The following is a 15,469-nucleotide window of genomic DNA, read 5'->3' as shown; positions in this document are numbered from 1 at the left end:
ACGTCCATTATGCTGAGGAGCTCATGTCCGGCAGTTGAATCGACTAGCTGATCGATACGAGGTAGCGGGAAACTATCCTTTGGGCATGCCTTGTTGAGATTTTTGAAGTCGACACACATCCGCCACTTGCCGCTGGGCTTTTTGACCATTACCAGATTGGAGATCCACTGGGGATAAATGACTTGGCGGATGAATCCAATGTCCTGGAGTTTGGCGACCTCCTCTCCGATTGCCCGGTATTTTTCCTCATCAAAGGCCCTCCGTTTCTGCTTGATGGGATAAAAGGAGGGTTTGATGGTCAGCTTGTGAGTGATAATGTCAGGAGAGATACCTGGCATGTCCGCGTAGGACCATGCAAAGACGGCGGCGCGCTGACCGCGCTATAGTCGTTGAATAACATTCTCGTGCCAGCTGCTGGCTTCCCCTCACACAGCCCGTGCCGTTGGGCGTGGGGAACTTCATGAGAAGCATGTACCCGGCAATGATGCACTTGAGCTTGTTAAGCGCTGGTCGACCAATGATAGCGTTGTACGAACTGAAACAGTCGACAACAATGAATTCCGTATGTACCTCCGCCATGCATGGACTAGTGCCAATAACCAGTCGCATGTAATCCGACCCCAGCGGTTGTGTGACGTCGCCGGAGAAGCTGAGCAGAGGCTCGTGATCCTGGAGTAGTTTTTTGTTCCGCTTGAGATGGTCGTAGCAACCGCTGAAGATGACGTTGACAGCGGACCCGCTATCCACTAAGATTCTCCCCACCGAGAATTTGCCAAGAATGGCATTGACCAAGAATGGGTCGTCATGGGGTAAATGCACTCCACGCTCCTCCTCCTCTGAGAAGGTAATAGGTTCCCAACCTGATCTTGGGAGTTTGGCGGACCTCTCTTAGCGGATGTTGCAGACCTCCTTCGGATGATTAGCGCGTGCATAGCGCTTTCTTGCCCTGTGAGACATGCTGGTGATTGGAGCACCGCCATCGATGGTGTTGATGCGGCCCAAGGTCTCAACGTTGGCGATTACTGGCTGTGGTTGGCGCACCTTGAACTGCTCCAACTTGCCGTCACGATACAAGGTCTCAACGGCCGTTTTGAGAGCATTGCAGCTGTTGGTATTGTGGCCGCTGTCCTCGTGGTATTTGCACCACCTGCCGGTGTTCCTGGGTTTACCCGTTTTTGGGTACCTTGGAGAGGGTGGCGGTGGGATCTGATCCTTGCACTGATTGTAGCTGTCCTCATACGAGGCCGTGAGGACTGTGAATACTGCATACCGCTGCGAGGACTCCGCCTGCTTGTTGCGGTTATCCCCATGGGTTGGGCGGTTGCCCTTGTTGTAATGTTGGTCCTTCTGCCACTTGTTCTGGTGGTGGCCCGGCTGCCACTCCCTTTTCTTGTCAGTTGGCGGTGCTGACTGGATCTTGTCAGCGGTTTCCTGATGAATGGGGGATGGCTGTGTTGACTTTGCTGGAGTTGCTGGTGGTGGTGGGGTCTCTCCATATGTGATGAATTCCGCCTGGGCGTGAATGACCGCCTCACTCATGACGTGGTCATATGTCGCATTGGGATGATTGTAGTTGAGGTGATAAAGGAATGGTCCCTTGAGAAGTCCTTTCCTGAAGGCCGCCGATGCCATTGTTTTGTCTAAGTCACGGCACTGAGACGCTGCCGCTCGCCACCTTGTGACGAAGGCCTTCAGTGATTCGTCCTCCCCCTGCTTGACGCTGAACAGCTGACTTGTGTTGTGATGCCCAGCGGACAATAAGATGAACCGGGAGAGGAAAGCGTGTGACAGTGCATGGAATGAGCTGACAGACCCCGGCGGACACTCAAAGAACCAGTTCATTGCCTCGCCATCCAAAGTTTCGTTGAACAAGTGACACAAGGTGGCGTCGTCGAATCCCTTGTTGTTGGTGACCTTCTTGAAAGTGTCCATGTGGACGAAGGGATCAGACATTCCGCCGTAATGCGACATCTTTGGGGTTTTTGCATATACCGGTCTGACAGCCTGCAGAATTTCAGTGGTGAAGGGCCCAGGTCTGGAAGCGAAGAGCGGATTCTGAGTTGGCGCTGGGGCGCCCGACTCCGCCCTGATCAACCTCTGCTCTAGTTGGTGCATCCTTTCCAAAATCTGGGCGATTGCATCGTCGGCGGAATCAGCCTGAATGATCCGCTGGGCCAGTTTGCGCCTCGGCACAGGCAGATTGCCTTCAGTCCTCGCCCTAGCTTCCGAGCGGTTGGTGTGTGGGAGTGATTCCGCCTCCTGCTCTAACATTAGTTGGGGTATGGGCGGTGGCCCCATTCCCAACAACTCAGGTGGGTTCAGCGGTACTTGCATCTGTATGACCGGCCCTGGTACCAATGTGCCGGTGCCGGGTCGACTACGCCGGGTGCTACGTGACTGCTCGCTTTGTGCTGGGCGGGCGTTGGCCTCCAGCGTCTTCTTTAGTTCCTCAAAACGTGTCATGAGCGTAGCCACCTGTCTTTGGGCTTCAGCCTTTTCCTTGCGCTCCTCCTCACGTTCTCTGTTTGCCTTATGAAGATCCGCCAGTGCTAGCTCGTACATAGTGACGAGATCTTGGCCCGGCGGGCGGCTGCTGCTTGGATTTGTCTCACCGCCGGGGTTGGCCGGGGTTGTGAATAGTGCGCGGTTAACGCCTACCGCTGGGTCGGAGGGTTGGGGGATGGTGGACTGGTCCGCCTGTTCCTCAACGTTTCCTCCGCTACCGTTAGTCATGGTGGATGTGGTGGGATGACCTTTTGTTCAAGGATTCCCACAGACGGTGCCAATGTTAATGTCTGAAAGTCCGGCGGTAGCTGAACCTTAGTTAACGCTGATCCGATGAGTGGATCGACAGTTGTGGTGTTCTCAAAGCCTCCGTTACCTGTCAAGTGAAATACAAAGGGCGTCAGAGGGAGACCGCGTTGGGCGGTCTTCGACTCTCCGATGCCTAAGTTAGTCAATGTATTTAAGTTGACAAAGTAACAGTAGGTAAGTATTGAATGCGTAATTAATGAGGAGAGAGGAGAGAACCTTTTATAGGTGAGGAAGAGGTTGATCTTCTCTTTGTTTTCGATGTGGGACTGATATGCTTCAGTTCCCAGTTTCAGAAGCTTCTGATGCCATCTTGGCGTGGCGCGTGGCGGCGCGTCGCCGCCGATCTGGAGGTGGTCCGACTTTGGGGCTGTAGCCCGCCTGGCGGTGTGCCTGCATGTCATTCCTTTGGTTGGAATTAGTACCTTTGGCGGTACAATAAGCGTGGCCCATTATAGCTAATTATGCTTGCAAATGTACATGTATGTACACTGGTCCAGAATATGTAAGACGTGAAGAGTTAGAGGAGATGATCAGGCTGGCTAACCCTAGGGCCCAAATGGATGGGGTCTATGAGGGGCCTTTCCCGCCGCATATAATGCTCGCGCCCTTCCCCAGAGGTTATAAAAATATCATATTTTCTACGTTTTCAGGGGAAGACACTGAGAATGCGGCAACTCATCTGGCCAGATTAATTCAGGGTGCAGTGCGGCCAGTACCAGAACGATGACATCCTCAAGTGCCAGATCTTTGGTACTTCTCTTTCTGGATCTGCCTTTAGATGGTTTTCCAAACTCCGACCAGGAACAGTGGCGAATTGGCCCGCCATGGAAAAGCTTTTCCGAGAAACCTTTGGGGCCATTGAGCCTGAGGTTGACTTGGCTTCTCTCACTCAGATGACCCAGCAGCCTATCGAGTCTGCCGTTGCATACCTTCAACGCTTCCAGATTCAGAAAGCCAAATTGAGTGTGATCTTGCCTGAGAAAGAGCTGGTCAAGCTGGCGATCAAGGGTTTAGAGCCTCGCCAGCGAAAGAAGTAACATGGTAGCATGATTCAGTCAATGGGAGAGCTCATTACAGAAGTGGGCAGCTTTGAACATCTTCTCAGAGAAACTGACTCAAGAAAGAATGCGTCCAAAGGGACATATGTGCCAGGAAAACATCGCACCGTTGCAGCCCTGAACTACCAGCCAGCTACTTATGACCCTTATTACCATCATCACGCTGAAGAGGTGGTTCAGGAGGAAGATGAGGAAGAGGAGAATGACATCGCTGCTTATGAACTGACAGGAAGAAAGAATCCAGCCTTGAAACAATTGAAAATTGCCAAGGAACCTGTCAAGCTCAAATCAATGGCTTTCACCAAACCTGAGTTCGCGACATATACATATGATGCCAACAGGGCACATGAGATTTTAGATGAGATGATTGCTGCGAAGATGGTAAAGACAGACTTTGGCCCTTTTCCTCGACCGGATCAGCTGAAAGGGAAGAAGTATTGCAAATTCCACAACTTGTGGAATCATAATACAGCTGACTGTGTGAAGCTCAATGACCAGATTCAGGTATGGCTCAATAATGGCAGCTTACAGGTGGAAACTCCGACGACCGCAGCGTCATTAGTAGACCTGAACCCTTTTCCTGACACTGGGATCAATATGGTTGACTTGAACTGGGCAAGGCAGAATCGGAGGAAACCAACCTTGGATTTGAACACAAAGGGGGGAGAAGAAAAGTCTAACGAGGATGAGACCCCTGCAAAGAAGAAAGCTAAACCAGTTGGTCAAGCCTCATCCATGGTCCTATGCTCTCGATGTAAAGAAGAATGTGGCATCCAAGTGTCACATGAAGAGGTCGAGCAAACATTTCGTTTTGGCTCTCTCCCGCCCATCAAGTGGGCCTCGCCATCGAGAAACAATCAACCTTCTAGCCCTAGAGAAAAAGATAAAATGGAGTCAACATCATCCCCAAAGGACTCCAATTTGTTCAGGAAGCTGAGAGCGGCCGCGGTTGATCGAAAACAAGAGGAGAAGGCTACGACCAAGCACAAAGACATTCTGACCAAGCCCTATATCCCACCTGCTTCAGCCGCCACCATCAAGGAAGGCAAATGGTACACCAGGGAAAAGGGAAAGGCAGTGGAAATAAGTCCTTCCAAGAAGAGGAAACTGCAGCGCATGTTTGGGGAGGCCAAGCGCGCGCTAGAGGCTCCGGACCAGGGCCTGATCAAGCCTTCGCAATTGGTCAAATCACCTGAGCAGTATCAAAAGGAGATGGAGGTACTACCTGCTAAGCCATTAGTGACTCCCCGCAGCTTCCAAAAGCAAGCGAGCTCAGCAACAGGGGCATCTAAGCCCAGTGTTTTTTGCAGGATCACTGAAGAAAGAAGACCTCCGCCAGCTCGAAAGGAGAGTTCGCCGACTAGGCGACCACATGTCAGGCGCAGGTTGTTTCGCGAAGACCCAAAAGCTAAATCCTCAGTTTTTGAGAGACTGGGGGGTAAGGACAAGACTACCGATACTTTACAGTGGAGACCTAAAAAGATCCAGAGTGTAGTAGTCGCCCCCTTAGAGGTGAACATAGCAAGGGAACCGAAGTCAAACTCTCCTAAGCAGGCTCCCGGGATACAGGAACATGAGCAACGTGAGGTAAAAGGCCTTACAGAGGAATCGTTGGTAGACCGGTTGGCTAAGCAATTCAACACTGACACCCCTGTCGACGAACCCAAGCTTAACCTGGAAGATGACATGGATGAGACAGATATGACTGACACGTCCTGCAACATGGTTTATGTACTCCCCGCGAGGTATGCGCTACCGGTCACCGCGCAGGATTGTGTAGAAGCTGAGGAAAGTAGTGCACAGCCCTTGCAGATTACATCAGCAGTCACGACACCTGTGGAAGAGGCTGTCTTTCTTGAAACGGAGGATGCCAGCAGCAGAGAATTCTTCATGAGATTCACCAGGCCAACACCTGCTATGGTCCAACACATGCGACCTCTATACATCACAGCAGAAGTTGGCGGTACCAAAGTTAGCAAGATCATGGTTGATACCGGCGCTGCCGTTAATGTTATCACTACCAGGACCATGCACTTGCTCGGGATCAAGAAAGAGAAAATCCAGTCTACGTCCCTTACACTCAAGAACTTCGCGGGGACTGTAACAAAGACCCTGGGACTACTTTTCTTGCGCATCAAGGTTGGCCCTGCAGAGGGAGTTTATGCTTTCTTCGTGACAGATTGTTATGCGGCCTACAGTGCTATTCTGGGCAGAGACTGGATCCACCGGAGTTATTGTGTTCCGTCAACTCTCCATCAGGAGCTCATTATGTGGAACAGGGAGACAGATAAGGCTGAGGTGATCAAAGCGGATCCTCGTCCATTCCCAGTTTCTGCGAATTATGTAGATGCCAGGTACTACTTAGAGCCTATTACTCCATTGTAGGTGAGTGGCATCGATAACAAAGGCCGCCCCACAGGGGTGACGACCTCTGATCTGGCACAGTGGGGGCTCACGCTCGCAAAAGAAGGCCTGGAAAGGCCTGGCCACTCTGTGCCCAAACCCTTAAACGATTAATGGATTACGACCTTCCAGAGGAAGGGATAGAGGCCCTCCACTCGCTGTACGAACGGCTATCATCGTACTTAGTGGAAAAAGAGGCCTATGATCGAATCGCGACCTTAGAAATCGTCAATGAAGAACTCTCTGATCAGGAACAGGAAGATGTAGAAATTCAGCTCGCTCCGGCAGCGCTGGACGATACACCCCCTAAGGTCAGAGACCCTACCGAGAAGGTCAATCTTGGAACAACATATGAGCCTATGGAAGTGGCTATCAGCGCTTACTTAGAGCCTAGCGAGAAACAGAGGCTTATTGACCTATTACTGGAATTCAAAGACTGCTTCGTGGAGAAATATGAAGATATGCCCGGCCTGTCACCGGACTTGGTTTGCCATCAGCTGCCAACACTCCCTGACAAGAGGCCTATGAAACAAGAACCGCGAAGAATGAATTCAGAAACCCAAGTCCTCATCAAAGAGGAAGTCGAAAAAATGCATAAATCAGGCATTATCAGGGTGGCCAAATACAATCAGTGGCTATCTAATAGAGTGCCAGTTTGCAAGAAGAATGGCAAGATGAGGGTCTGCGTGGACTACAGAGATCTTAATGTAGCTACACCTAAAGATGTTTACCCCATGCCGGTAGCGGATATGTGGGTAGACGCCGTAGCAGGACATGAATTGCTGTCCTTCATGGACGGCACCGCGGGGTATCACCAAATTCCGGTAGCAGAAGAAGACAGACATAAAACCACTTTCAGGTGTCCTGGGTTCGCGGGCGTTTTCGAATATGTGGTTATGCCGTTTGGCCTGAAGAATGCTGGGGCAACTTATCAGAGAGCCATGAACCTAATCTTCCATGATATCCCTTGGAAAGATTTTAGAGGTTTACATCGATGATGTAGTTGTGAAGTCTAAGAAGAGAGGGGATCACATCACAGATCTCAGGAAGGTCTTCGAGCGCATGCGACAACACAAACTCAAGATGAACCCCGCCAAATGCGTGTTCGGAGTTCAAGCAGGAGATTTCCTGGGCTTCATTGTCCATCAAAGGGGAATTGAGGTCCCTGAAGACAAAGCAAGCGCAGTCATCAACGCATCCCCTCCGCGAACGAAGAAGGAGCTACAGCGTTTGCTGGGTAAAATCAACTTTCTGAGACGTTTCATTTCTAACTCTGCAGGTAAGATCTAGCCCTTCTCTCCATTGCTGAAGTTGCAAGGACAGAACGAGTTTGTGTGGGAGTCTAAACATCAAGAGGCTTTCGACATAATCAAGGCCTATTTAGCGAGCCCACCAGTGCTTGTTCCCCCTAGAGCTGGATTTCCATTGAAGTTATATATTTCAGCAGCCGAGGCTTCCATTGGTAGCCTACTCGCCCAAGATGATGAGACAGGTCTTGAGCATGCCATTTTTTACTCAGTAGGACACTTACGGATTGCGAGACAAGGTATACTCCTATGGAAAAACTGTGTCTCACATTGTACTTCTCCACTTGCAAGTTGCGACACTACATGTTATCCTTTACTACATGCATCATTGCTCAAACCGACCTGGTTAAGTACATGTTTTCGCGACCTATTCTGAGAGGTCGCATTGGCAAATGGGTACTGGCCCTATCCGAATTCTCGCTACAATACGTTCCACAGAAAGCAATGAAGGGACAGGCTATCGCAGACTTTCTGGCACATCACCCTATGTTGGATATCCCCACAGTGAAGGAATTAGAGATAGCGACCGCCACCACACCTCGACCAGATTTGGCGCGCATTCCAGAGTACGCCATATGGTATCAAGCCACCGTCTCCTTGCAACCCTGGGTATTCTTTTTTGATGGCTCAAGAACAGAAACATTAGCAAGGGCAGGGATTGTTCTGGAAAACCCGGCGGGTGATCGTTTCTCTTATTCGTTCCAATTGGAGTTTAAGTGCACAAATAACCAAGCAGAGTATGAGGCCCTTATTATTGGCCTAGAGGTCTTACTGGAATTGGGAGTAAGGAACGTTCAGGTACGCGACGACTCTCTGCTCGTGATAAATCAGCTTCAAGAGAAGTACAGGTGTGCAAGCTGTTTGCTCGTACCTTATTTGAATCGCACCATTGAGCTTCTGGATCAATTTGATGACGCGGATTTGGAGTACATACCTCGCGAGCGCAATTTCGCGGCCAATGAGCTCGCTCAACTGGCTACAGGCATTACATTGAAGTATGGGGTTCGTGAGCGCATTCTGAAAGTCGAGCGCCGCACGCTGCCTTCGTGGCTAGCGCGGCCTGACCCGCCTGACGATCCGGTTGTCGCGGTCCTAGAGCCTATTGACGTCGATTGGCGCATTCCGTTGATCGATTACCTCAAGCAACCAGGTCCTACAGTAGACAGGAAGATTCGTTTTCTTGCCTTAAATTACTTCCTCAGAGGCGATGAGTTACGACGACGTGGGGAAGATGGCATAGACTTCCGATGTGTCTATGGCTGCGAAGCAAAGCGATTAATGCGCGAAGCACACGCGGGAGTATGTGGAGCCCATCAAGCGGGCCCTAAAATGCGTTGGCTTATCAGAAGACATGGGTATTATTGGCCTAGCATTTTGAAGGACTGTATAACGTTCGCGAAAGGGAGAGAGCTGAAGTCCCCTTTTCTACTTGTGAATGATTGATATTTATAGGAGAATGAGTAGTTGAGGTGGAAAGGAAAGGTATGGGCTCTTCCCTAAAATCGGGGTGTCAACCCCTACTTTCTGCTTACTGACACTCCAAGGATGGGCTGACAGAGTTGGTACGTGACAGGTGTCACGACTATGTGGTCTCTTCCCCTCACATCACTCTTGGGCCATGCTGATGGACCATACTTGTCATCAGAGCATGACACCTGGCCTAGTAGGTAAGAGTTGGCCCTTGATTTCCACTAACTATGTCTCCTTTGCAATGACTTTGTCTACGAATGATCCTGGTAGTCGAGGCCTTGGCCTTGGAGGTCGTGGCTTCTAAGCTTGGGGGTCGAACTCTTGGTCTTGGGGGTTGAGGCTCTTGATTCCTTTGGATTATGCTTCTCTGGTAGTGAGGTCATGATATGCTTTTGCCTTGCCATCCAAGATGGTGAGTCAATCACATGGTGACTGTCCAAGACTTAAGAGGTAGAGGTCCAAGGTTAAAGACTTAGAATACCATGGTTAGGCATCTCACTAGTCATGGTTATTTATGTCTAAGAATTCCTTTTCTTTCTAGATGAAATGTTTAAGTGCGTTGAAAGGTTAGAGTCCTATGTAGACTCTTTGACATTTCAAAGCGTTCTACGTGGAATTGGTTGAAAAGTCAAAAGTATTTGTCGAACCAAATTATGACATCAACAATTGTTTTTGTGTATGTCTTGATTTGATGTATATATTCAACTCTTGGTATACTATGTATGTACATACTAACTTCGATGTACATCAAACATAAAATTCTTTCTAAATTAATCCATTATTGTTTGATCGAAGTTTCGATGTAAATAACAAATTAGAAGTAAGGAAGGAACTAAATAAGGTCGCAAGGAATTAAGGATCACAAGTTTGCAACATGGAAGTTACTAAATAAAAAAATTCTGATTTGTTAAAAAAAAAAATTGAGGTATATTCATATATTCATTGAACCAATCAATTTTTCTTGAGGTACAAGTTCATCACTTCATTATCTTTTTTTTCTAACCATCTAATTAAATTCTATGCTGCATCTTATCACCCTTGCAAAGCGGGTTTTGCTTGGCCAAAACCTCCCTTCCAGCTGTCTTAAAATCCACACCGCACGAGTGTTTTTCGGGGTAGCGATGCTCTCCACAAAACACACCACCACAGCAGCAGTGAAATCCCAGCAGTCCCAACTTTTTGTTACAGCAGGGGCACCTGATTCTTGTAGTTGTAGTTGTAGTTGATCCAGTACTATTCAAACTGTTGGTACCAGAAACCGTCACCGTCGGGCTAGGATGGTCATCAAGTAGAGATGATGAGTTTGGTAGAGGAGTAGGAGTAGTAGTAACTGAATTCTTAAGTACTTCAAATGCCATGACTGACTTGGCGATCAGTTCTTGTTTTAGATAATCAACATAGCATTTTGAGCACATGTTCTTATTTTCCAGAGAGCCAAAAAATCCGCAACCCTTTGCACAAAGTGGAGGATCCATGTTGTTTTGCGACGCCATTTCTGCTTGTTCTCTTCGATCAAATGGTATTGAATTTCGGCAAGATTCTTGTTCTTCTCAATCTAGGCAGGAAGGATGTAATAATTATGAGTGAGTGAAAATGATCTGGTAAGTGTGTGTTTATATAGGCTAGCTATAAACGTGGTGTTAGTATTAGATTTGGAGTTGGACTTCCCTTCCTTACAGGCCAGCTGGCCAGGCTTAATCAAGCCGTGTCATTCTAGAACATTCCTTCCATCATGTGGATTTGCAAACTTTCTTATTTTGCCCTTTTCCTATTTCAATAGGATTTGAGTTACTCAGTGGCTTAAACAGAACAACAACGTCGACATTGAAAACCTTCCCCCCCCCCTTTTTTTTTGTCTCTTTCGTTTTTTAAGAGGTGTCAGAAATTTAAACAGTGATCGTCTTTGCCCAATTATAGCTTTTCCTGTAATTTGATTTGCAATGATTTACAAATTTTTATATATATATATATATATATATATATATATATATATATATTTTCATTTGGCATATAGTGAATGACATTTTCAACTCAAAAAAAGAAAAAAAGAAAAATTTACCACCGTAACTCCTTGAGTACTTCTCAAACCCCTTCAAATACATATGTGAATATTCTTTAAAAATCAAAACTCTTGTAAATGTAAACATAGTTTTTATTAAAATTAGGATATTTGAGCAATTTCCCTCAAATATATAGAAGATTAAGCGATATTAGTTTATATACGACAACTGATTTGGGGCGTCAAGTGCCTAGCTACCTATAATTTTGAAGGAAAGGGGACAATCACAATTGAAAACACACCGCTCGTCTCTTCATTCAATTTAATAACAAGAGTTTCTACACGCCCGATGAGAGTGAGAGCATGTAGTTATCTAACCCCTCAAAATTCAATAAAAATTGTTTTAAAACTCATATTAATGTAAATAGATTTAGATTTTTTTTTCTTTCAAATAAATAAAACATTAAGTTCCTATGAGACGGAGGAACAAGAATAGATTGAGAAAATATATTCGAGTAAGATTCTTGTTCTTCTTAATCTAAATAGTTGACTTGGAATGTCAAGTGTCTACCACTAGTCTCTTCATTTAATTTTAATAATAAAACGTTTTTTGAAATGAAGGATTCATAGACTTAAATATAACCTTAACTTGGGTATAGAATAGTACAAAAGATGACTACTCCATGTAAACAATTTGAGCACCGAGTAGTCTATACCAAACAAAAACCACTTCGCCTTGTAAGTAATCTAGTCTACTTAACTTCAAAGCCGAGCATTCAATTGTGGTATGATGAAACTAAGCAAATCTACAAAGCTAGGCACATAGAAGAGGTCTCATTGGTATAGACTTTAAAACAAACCTAGTATACTAGCCAATAGATGAGCCATTAGCAGCCTAGCCCATAAACTGGAGAAAGAATGGGCTTGTGATAGAGCCCAAACATCTTCTGCACACTTGGGCCTCCTAAAGGTGTTGGACACCCCAAGTACTATGGGCTGGCAAACCCTTAGCACCTAGTAACCAGTATTGACGAACAGACTAGCACTGCCATCCTCCTTCGTAGCCATCAGCCTTAGTTAGGTTTCAAGATGAGTCATGACTTCGCCACCGCATATTCCTGCAGCGCCGCCACCCTTTCAAGATTAGGCTTGTTCGGATGTCTCCTGTGCTTTTGATTTGTGAAAATGTTATTACCCTTTGTCATTCCTAGACAAAACGAGGGAGAAAATGTTATTGCCGATACTAAAGAGTTAGATTGATTTTAAATCTCTTATACTCTATGTGTTTCACAAGGTTTATTGTTTTTTAGTATCACCGGATGGTGAAAGGCAACATGACACAGTTTCAAGGATGCATATTTTTAGTTCTAGGATGTGTGAGTTAGTTTTTAGCAAAGTGTAGTTTTGTAGTATAGGAACTTGTCCCTTTATGCAAAACTAGTGTGTCCTAGTTTAAGGTTTAAGCTTGTAGCTCAAATCAAGATCCTAACTGACTCGTATGACAGTTCAAGTAATGTTCCTTCATTGCATTTTGCATAACTGAGTAGTGGGATTGATAGTTGTGCTTCAATCCTGTAGTCTATATTGAGTCCATGTATGGTACGTCGTCTCTGTGTCCTAGTTTCTAAAAGAAGTTAATTTCAAGTAGTTATGTTAGTTATTAGATCTTTGATGTGTTATGTTTTTGTTTAAAGCATATATCTTTTATCTTTATGATAAAATGTTATTTTTTGGTCATGTTATGTCTTTGGAATATTTGTTTCCTATTAGATGTATAACTATTTAATAAAGTTTATGATACCCTAATAGTTTTAGGGAGAGACTTGTTTAACATATATATATATGCTTTGCAAAACAGTTTTCGTTTTTTTATGCTTTGCAAGAGAGAGCAGTTCATTTTCACAAGAGGCAAAGCAATGTCTTGCTAAGTTAATTCATTTGTTTCATGTCTATGTGAATTAGCAAGACAAGAGTTCATTCATATACTATTCACATCATTCTGCAAGAGTGAGTGTCCTACGAGTTCAGTTGGGAATCAAACGTGCTCAAGAGTTGAAGTTTGATAAGTTTGAGATGAGTGAAGCACATCTAGAAGCTGTGAACAAATTGGAGCGAGGTAGTTCAATAGGCTAGAAAAATTTTAGCTAGAGGTAATCATGTCCAAAGTTATTTGAGAGGTTGTAAGTTTTACCTTGTAGTTTGTTTACTATCTTATAGTGTGTGCTTGAGCACTTGGCCTTCAAGAGTTAAGGCCCCACAGTTGTTTACCTCACATTGAGGGTTTTACTACGTAAACAATTCACGTGTTGTTGTTCATTTTATTTTCTATTCTTGTGTGTCGGCTGATCACTTTAAGTTCTGGTTTAATCTATTTTCGTTCATTAGGGATGCAAGCTTCCTTCAATCCCTCAGCAAGGTCTAGAAAATTATTTGTACTTAGGAGTGACTTGTTCATTCACCCTCCACCCTCCACCCCCCCCAAGCCATTCTAGTACTTTCAACAACCGTTTGCGCAAAGTGGAGGATCCATGTTGTTTTCTGACAGCATATATGCTTTTTATCTTTGATCAACTAGTATTGAATTTGGGCAAGATTCTTCTTCTTCTCAATGTAGCATGAAGGTTATAATAATTGTGAGTGAAAATCTTGTTGTGATTGTGTGTTTAAATAGGGAACTAGCTAAAAACGTGTTGGTAGTATAAAGCATATTTAGTAGACTCTTTATCTTGACTCCTTAACTATTTTGGAGAGCGTATTTAGCCTTTTATTCATTTTAACAACTACACCAGACTCCTAAGTTGCTTCCCATTTTAACTTTTAATTATCTTACTCCTACATATAGGAAGCGAGATGAGCTTGAGTGCTCGAGACACAAAGAGAAAGCGGCCCTAGCGTTAGGGTTTCAAGTAGACGACGACTCTTTGTCTGATCGTGTTCGGTTTCGATCTTGGCCAGGTTTGCATATCGACATCACTTGTAGTGTTGTGTTGAAGAAGAGGCGTCGATGTCATTTTCTGATTTCAATTGCAAACTGTTGGTCTGATTTCGAGGGGTTGATTGGAGTTGGATCAGATTTCTCGATCTATGAAGGCTGGATTTGGTTGATCTGTGCTTGCCGCTATTGTAGCCGTTGTTGTGGTTTTGTATGGCTGTTTTGATGTGGTTTTGATCGGTCGCAAAAGGAGGTGGTCTATGGTTTTGATTGACATCGTCAGCACCGGCGACGATTCTTTGGATGGGATTGCCGCAGGAGAGAGCGGCAATGACTCTGTGGCAAGGGATGCAATTTTTCCTTCCTGCTAGCCTTGCTTGGGTTTGGGCTTAGGCTTGGGCCTCTGGGCTTGAATTTTTTGGGCCTGTTGTTGGGGCTCAAAAGGAGGGTGGATTACTAGTACTTGGGCTGGCCTAACCCGAGAATTGGACCTACATGGATAGGTTGGGCCTTTCAGTGGTCTTCGAGTGCTAGTCTATATATTCGAATAGTGACTGATACTGGAGTTGGTAACTATTTTGAATGTGACTAGCGTTTTTTCAAGTCTAGTATGCGTAGGGATAGCTTCTAGGAGTTTTATGAGATGTTTCTATATTTCATTTGTATCACAATTGAGTGTAGACAAGTGAGGTGTGGATGACTGATGTTTCCTTAAGAGATGAGGCTATTTTTATGTGTACTAGGCTTGCTTTTAAGCGAGCGTTATTGGACTGTAATAAGCTGCAGTACTTGGGTAAAGAATTGGTTGCTTTGGGTAGAGAATTGGTTGCTTTCCCACCAATTTCTCTATTCTTAAGTGTTTGTAGTCTCTAGCTTGTTTATGGTTGTTGATCTAATGCATTCAACTTTTACTTCAAAAAGAAAAAATAGAGAGAGCGATCGAGATGAGGCTCTCTATTATTTTTGTTAATTTAAAACATTCATTTTAAGCTATTTATTTAATTTATAAATATATTTAAACTATTTTTTAATTAAATTAAAATAATATAAATTCATAACTAGTTACAATAGAGAGATATGATGAAGAAGTGTATTAAAATTGGCTATATGAAACGAAAGAGAAACTAGGGCCGCCAAGCACCGCTAGGGTTTGTGTGCCGCCACCAAGCAATCTTGCAGCTTAATCCATTCTGTAGCCATGCTACAAGGAAACATTTTGATCTGGAATTGCAGAGGCATAGTCTGCAATGAGACACAACGAGCCCTTATCGACTTGGTCCAGTTGAAGAAACCGAATCTGATTTTTTTGGCTGAAACCCTTGCGAAACCGTCTTGCATAGACTCTATAACAAGCCGGCTTGGCTTTGCTGGAAATATATGTTATACACACGAAGAGGGATCCCAAGGTCTGGCTTTACTCTGGAGCAATGGGATTCATGTTGATCTGCGCACAAAATCTCCTCATCACATTGATGTTGAGGTTTGT

At 45.3% G+C, this 15,469-nt stretch overlaps 1 protein-coding gene across 1 annotated transcript; it reads right to left on the bottom strand.

The window, feature by feature from the left end:
• Positions 1 to 10,062: 10,062 nt before the first annotated feature.
• LOC133716605 (putative zinc finger A20 and AN1 domain-containing stress-associated protein 8) lies at positions 10,063 to 10,605 on the bottom strand. Its single transcript, XM_062143291.1, has one exon. It carries the CDS (start codon positions 10,543 to 10,545, stop codon positions 10,063 to 10,065), a length of 483 nt encoding a protein of 160 aa, XP_061999275.1. The 5' UTR covers positions 10,546 to 10,605.
• Positions 10,606 to 15,469: the final 4,864 nt, after the last annotated feature.

This window comes from Rosa rugosa, chromosome 6, assembly GCF_958449725.1.
Source record: "Rosa rugosa chromosome 6, drRosRugo1.1, whole genome shotgun sequence".
Classification (NCBI taxonomy): Eukaryota; Viridiplantae; Streptophyta; class Magnoliopsida; order Rosales; family Rosaceae; genus Rosa; species Rosa rugosa.
Note: the sequence above shows the minus strand (reverse complement) of the source record. Positions and strands in the feature narration are given on the sequence as shown.